Source organism: Anomaloglossus baeobatrachus, chromosome 5 (genome assembly GCF_048569485.1).
Source record: "Anomaloglossus baeobatrachus isolate aAnoBae1 chromosome 5, aAnoBae1.hap1, whole genome shotgun sequence".
NCBI lineage: Eukaryota > Metazoa > Chordata > Amphibia > Anura > Aromobatidae > Anomaloglossus > Anomaloglossus baeobatrachus.
The window spans coordinates 470,608,571-470,614,797 of record NC_134357.1 but is presented as its reverse complement, the minus strand read 5'-3'; the positions used below and the strand labels follow the sequence as shown (position 1 = coordinate 470,614,797).

The window sequence follows — 6,227 nt, the reverse complement described above, 5'->3', positions numbered from 1 at the left end:
ACCAACATAGGCCAATCATTCAGCTATTGACCAAAAGTCTGTACAAACGCAAACTCAGGCCAACCAACCATATGGACTATAAATCATCAGCATGAGTAACCAACTATCTTACAACCCCCATATACACTAGACCAGGGGTCGGGAACCTTTTTGGCCGAGAGAGCCATGAACGCCACATATTTTAAAATATAATTCCGTGAGAGTAATACTCACCAGGGGGAGAGCGACGGTGGTGGAGCAGCTCAGAAGGTCCCAGGAGGCAGGGTAGGTGATACTGCGGGCATGGAGGAGGTGGTGTCGGGACTCAGGAGGGTCAGTGTGTGGATGGTCAGCAATACTGCTGCGGGTTTGTGGCGTGTCACAGTGGCAGGCGCCATTGATCTGCCGGCATGCTGCTTTGAATTTCCCGCAGTTGACGAGATCTACTTCAAGAAAATGGGCGCGGTGCGCGCGCAGATCAATGCGATGGACTTCACGAAAATGGCCGCGGAGTCCTATCTGCGCACACGCCGCCCCTTGGCCATTTTCTTGAAGTCGATCTTGTCAACTGCGGGAGATTCAAACCAGCCCACAGGTCAATGACGCCGACCACCGAGACACCCCATGAGCCTTCAGTATTGCCGACCCAGCGCCACCACTGCCGCACCGGTAAGTCATATGTGGTTTGTAAGACACACACGCATTTTTCCCCCAGTTTGGGGAAAAAATGCTTCTTACAAACGGGAAGATTTGTCTGCGAGCCAGATGCGTCCATCAAAAGAGCCACATCTGCCTTGCGAGCCATAGGTTCCCTACCACTGCTCTACACCAAAGTTGTACCAATAGATGATTTTGTCCAAATCGATCATTTCTCTCTTTAGATAGCAAGCAATTCGCTTTTGGGCGATGAACATTTGTAGTCACCTGGAAGATGAGTCGGTGTGACTGATATTTTCATCCGATTATTATCTGTGGCATAATGTGTATGTGCGGATTGTTTGGAAAATGAAAGATCTGTTGATTCCCTTATTCCATCCCACCGTATCGAGTGATTTTGTTCCCAATAGGTCTAAAATGCTCGGCTTCATCTGAAGATGTTTGTACAATGTAATCGCACGTGTATGGGACGATACTGAAGACTAGGTTTGTACGAACAACGTTTCATCATTCGACTGTCATGTTGTGTATGGGGGTCTTTATCCAACCACCAAGATGACACTGACTGGAAGTCCCTTGGGCAATGATGAGATCGCACCATTTGTTCATGGAAATGTGATGGTAATTGACAGACTCAGAGCCACCATCCAGATGCCCCTATTCACCAGAAATCTGTGTGTGGTGGAGACAGACCCCCTACAGGGAGGGAGGGGGCTTCTCTTATCTCTGCAGCTTGATAAACAGATGTATACAACATGCGCTGGCCCCCTGCTGTGCTACCTGTGAATGGGCAGCAGGGGGCAGAGCATTTCCAGCACTTATTTACATCTGTTCTGTGGTATCTATAGCTCTGCTACATGATATTACCAAACTTTTTCGGGTTCATCATCTGGGATCATATACAAGGGGTTAATGATGAGAGTGAAGGGACAGGGGAGAATGAGGATCCTGCCCAGAAATCGAGCGATGTGATCGTACTATGAGGTGTATCTCATCACATGTGCACCGAATAACAAGGGCAGGCTTGTATTGAGAAAGCATGGAGTAAAGGGGGCTAAAATATTGGGGTGCACAGTGGAGGAGTAGGGGCTGGATGTCCCGGGTGTGGTGATCGCAAATTGTGCAACAGGGGCGCTCCATCAGGGGGGGCAGCACCACTTGTTCCGCACTGTGCCCGACCTCTGCCCCCAACCCCGGGGACCGACCCGTCACAGGGCGAGAGGAAATGCACAGATACAGTGTAGCAGAGCCGAGGGCGACAATAGACTGAGAGATTGGGAGCAGCGCACCTCCACCCTCCCCCATCCTGTATTGTGCGCTCTGCAGGAACACAAGACGCTCCCAGCAGCACAGAGCAGGCGATCAGCAGCACCGGGGAGGACAGCAGCACCGGGGAGGGGAGCCACACCGGGAGGACAGCCTGACAGCAGCACCGGGGAGGACAGCAGCACGGGGGGCGCACCCTCCGCTGTGCACCATTAGGACATCGCTGTAAACTTTCCCCTAAGCTGTACACTGGCCGCCCCCGACCCCTCTCTGAGCAGGGGACGATGCTCTCCCCCGTCCTCCCCGTGCAGGAGAGCACACTGAGCGCAGCCGCCTCCTGAGCCCGGGTGGATGTTGGACATGGAAGCCGAGGAGCAGATGAGCAGCGCGGACACCGGCAGCAGCAAGGACTCCGAGCGGCAGCTCCGGCTCCGGCTGTGCGTCCTCAACGAGATCCTCAGCACTGAGCGGGACTATGTAGGAACCCTGCGCTTTCTGCAGTCGGTGAGTAGCTCCACATGGTCTTTGTGTTGTTTAGCATGATGTGTGTGTGCTCCACCCTGCAACCTGAACGGTGTCCTGCGACCTGCGCTCAATGTGTGCTCCATCCTGAGACTAGACCCAGCTGTGTGCTCCATCCTACAACTAGACCCAGCTGTGTGCTCCATCCTGCAACTAGACCCAGTTGTGTGCTCCATCCTGCAACTAGACCCAGCTGTGTGCTCCATTCTGCAACTAGACCCAGTTGTGTGCTCCATCCTGCAACTAGACCCAGTTGTGTGCTCCATCCTACAACTAGACCCAGTTGTGTGCTCCATCCTGCAACTAGACCCAGTTGTGTGCTCCATCCTGCAACTAGACCCAGTTGTGTGCTCCATCCTACAACTAGACCCAGTTGTGTGCTCCATCCTGCAACTAGACCCAGTTGTGTGCTCCATCCTACAACTAGACCCAGTTGTGTGCTCCATCCTGCAACTAGACCCAGCGGTGTGCTCCATCCTACAACTAAAGCCCAGTTGTGTGCTCCATCCTCCAACTAGACCCAGTTGTGTGCTCCATCCTGAGACTAGACCCAGTTGTGTGCTCCATCCTGAGACTAGACCCAGTTGTGTGCTCCATCCTGCGACTAGACCCAGTTGTGTGCTCCATCCTGCGACTAGACCCAGTTGTGTGCTCCATCCTGCGACTAGACCCAGTTGTGTGCTCCATCCTGCGACTAGACCCAGTTGTGTGCTCCATCCTGCGACTAGACCCAGTTGTGTGCTCCATCCTGCGACTAGACCCAGTTGTGTGCTCCATCCTGCGACTAGACCCAGTTGTGTGCTCCATCCTGCGACTAGACCCAGTTGTGTGCTCCATCCTGCGACTAGACCCAGTTGTGTGCTCCATCCTGCGACTAGACCCAGTTGTGTGCTCCATCCTGCGACTAGACCCAGTTGTGTGCTCCATCCTGCGACTAGACCCAGTTGTGTGCTCCATCCCTCCATCCTACAACTAGACCCAGGTGTGTGCTCCATTCTGCAACTAGACCCAGTTGTGTGCTCCACCCTGCAACCTGAACGGTGTCCTGCGACCTGTGCCCAATGTGTGCTCCATCCTGAGACTAGACCCAGCTGTGTGCTCCATCCTACAACTAGACCCAGTTGTGTGCTCCATCCTGCAACTAGACCCAGTTGTGTGCTCCATCCTGCAACTAGACCCAGTTGTGTGCTCCATCCTGCAACTAGAGCCCAGTTGTGTGCTCCATCCTGCAACTAGAGCCCAGTTGTGTGCTCCATCCTGCAACTAGAGCCCAGTTGTGTGCTCCATCCTGCAACTAGAGCCCAGTTGTGTGCTCCATCCTGCAACTAGAGCCCAGTTGTGTGCTCCATCCTGCAACTGGAGCCCAGTTGTGTGCTCCATCCTGCAACTGGAGCCCAGTTGTGTGCTCCATCCTGCAACTGGAGCCCAGTTGTGTGCTCCATCCTGCAACTGGAGCCCAGTTGTGTGCTCCATCCTGCAACTGGAGCCCAGTTGTGTGCTCCATCCTGCAACTGGAGCCCAGTTGTGTGCTCCATCCTGCAACTAGATCCAGTTGTGTGCTCCATCCTACAACTAGATCCAGTTGTGTGCTCCATCCTACAACTAGGCCCAGTTGTGTGCTCCATCCTACAACTAGGCCCAGTTGTGTGCTCCATCCTACAACTAGGCCCAGTTGTGTGCTCCATCCTACAACTAGGCCCAGTTGTGTGCTCCATCCTACAACTAGGCCCAGTTGTGTGCTCCATCCTACAACTAGGCCCAGTTGTGTGCTCCATCCTACAACTAGGCCCAGTTGTGTGCTCCATCCTACAACTAGGCCCAGTTGTGTGCTCCATCCTACAACTAGGCCCAGTTGTGTGCTCCATCCTACAACTAGGCCCAGTTGTGTGCTCCATCCTACAACTAGGCCCAGTTGTGTGCTCCATCCTACAACTAGGCCCAGTTGTGTGCTCCATCCTGCCACCAGAGCCGAGTTGTGTGCTCCATCCTGCCACCAGAGCCCAGTTGTGTGCTCCATCCTGCCACCAGAGCCCAGTTGTGTGCTCCATCCTGCCACCAGAGCCCAGTTGTGTGCTCCATCCTGCCACCAGAGCCCAGTTGTGTGCTCCATCCTGCCACCAGAGCCCAGTTGTGTGCTCCATCCTGCCACCAGAGCCCAGCTGTGTGCTCCATCCTGCCACCAGAGCCCAGCTGTGTGCTCCATCCTGCCACCAGAGCCCAGCTGTGTGCTCCATCCTGCCACCAGAGCCCAGCTGTGTGCTCCATCCTGCCACCAGAGCCCAGCTGTGTGCTCCATCCTGCCACCAGAGCCCAGCTGTGTGCTCCATCCTGCCACCAGAGCCCAGCTGTGTGCTCCATCCTGCCACCAGAGCCCAGCTGTGTGCTCCATCCTGCCACCAGAGCCCAGCTGTGTGCTCCATCCTGCCACCAGAGCCCAGCTGTGTGCTCCATCCTGCCACCAGAGCCCAGCTGTGTGCTCCATCCTGCCACCAGAGCCCAGCTGTGTGCTCCATCCTGCCACCAGAGCCCAGCTGTGTGCTCCATCCTGCCACCAGAGCCCAGCTGTGTGCTCCATCCTGCCACCAGAGCCCAGCTGTGTGCTCCATCCTGCCACCAGAGCCCAGCTGTGTGCTCCATCCTGCCACCAGAGCCCAGCTGTGTGCTCCATCCTGCCACCAGAGCCCAGCTGTGTGCTCCATCCTGCCACCAGAGCCCAGCTGTGTGCTCCATCCTGCCACCAGAGCCCAGCTGTGTGCTCCATCCTGCCACCAGAGCCCAGCTGTGTGCTCCATCCTGCCACCAGAGCCCAGCTGTGTGCTCCATCCTGCCACCAGAGCCCAGCTGTGTGCTCCATCCTGCCACCAGAGCCCAGCTGTGTGCTCCATCCTGCCACCAGAGCCCAGCTGTGTGCTCCATCCTGCCACCAGAGCCCAGCTGTGTGCTCCATCCTGCCACCAGAGCCCAGCTGTGTGCTCCATCCTGCCACCAGAGCCCAGCTGTGTGCTCCATCCTGCCACCAGAGCCCAGCTGTGTGCTCCATCCTGCCACCAGAGCCCAGCTGTGTGCTCCATCCTGCCACCAGAGCCCAGCTGTGTGCTCCATCCTGCCACCAGAGCCCAGCTGTGTGCTCCATCCTGCCACCAGAGCCCAGCTGTGTGCTCCATCCTGCCACCAGAGCCCAGCTGTGTGCTCCATCCTGCCACCAGAGCCCAGCTGTGTGCTCCATCCTGCCACCAGAGCCCAGCTGTGTGCTCCATCCTGCCACCAGAGCCCAGCTGTGTGCTCCATCCTGCCACCAGAGCCCAGCTGTGTGCTCCATCCTGCCACCAGAGCCCAGCTGTGTGCTCCATCCTGCCACCAGAGCCCAGCTGTGTGCTCCATCCTGCCACCAGAGCCCAGCTGTGTGCTCCATCCTGCCACCAGAGCCCAGCTGTGTGCTCCATCCTGCCACCAGAGCCCAGCTGTGTGCTCCATCCTGCCACCAGAGCCCAGCTGTGTGCTCCATCCTGCCACCAGAGCCCAGCTGTGTGCTCCATCCTGCCACCAGAGCCCAGCTGTGTGCTCCATCCTGCCACCAGAGCCCAGCTGTGTGCTCCATCCTGCCACCAGAGCCCAGCTGGGTGCTCCAGCCCTGCAACTAGACCAGCTGGGTGCTCCATCCTGCCACCAGTGCCCAGCACAGCTGGGTGCTCCATCCTGCCGCCAGCTCCCAGCACTGCTGGCTGCTCCATCCCGCCACCAGCGCCCAGTTGGCTGCCCCATCCCGCCACCAACGCCTAGTCGGGTGCCACCCATTTGCACCC

At 56.9% G+C, this 6,227-nt stretch overlaps 1 protein-coding gene across 1 annotated transcript in view; it reads left to right on the top strand.

The window, feature by feature from the left end:
• The first annotated feature begins 1,584 nt into the window (after window positions 1-1,584).
• PREX1 (phosphatidylinositol-3,4,5-trisphosphate dependent Rac exchange factor 1) overlaps window positions 1,585-6,227 on the top strand; it is a 191,925-nt gene continuing 187,282 nt past the window's right edge. The window contains exon 1 of the mRNA XM_075350642.1: window positions 1,585-2,406. Coding sequence (XP_075206757.1) covers window positions 2,254-2,406 — 153 coding nt within the window. The 5' untranslated portion in view covers window positions 1,585-2,253. The remainder of the gene's footprint in view (window positions 2,407-6,227) is intronic.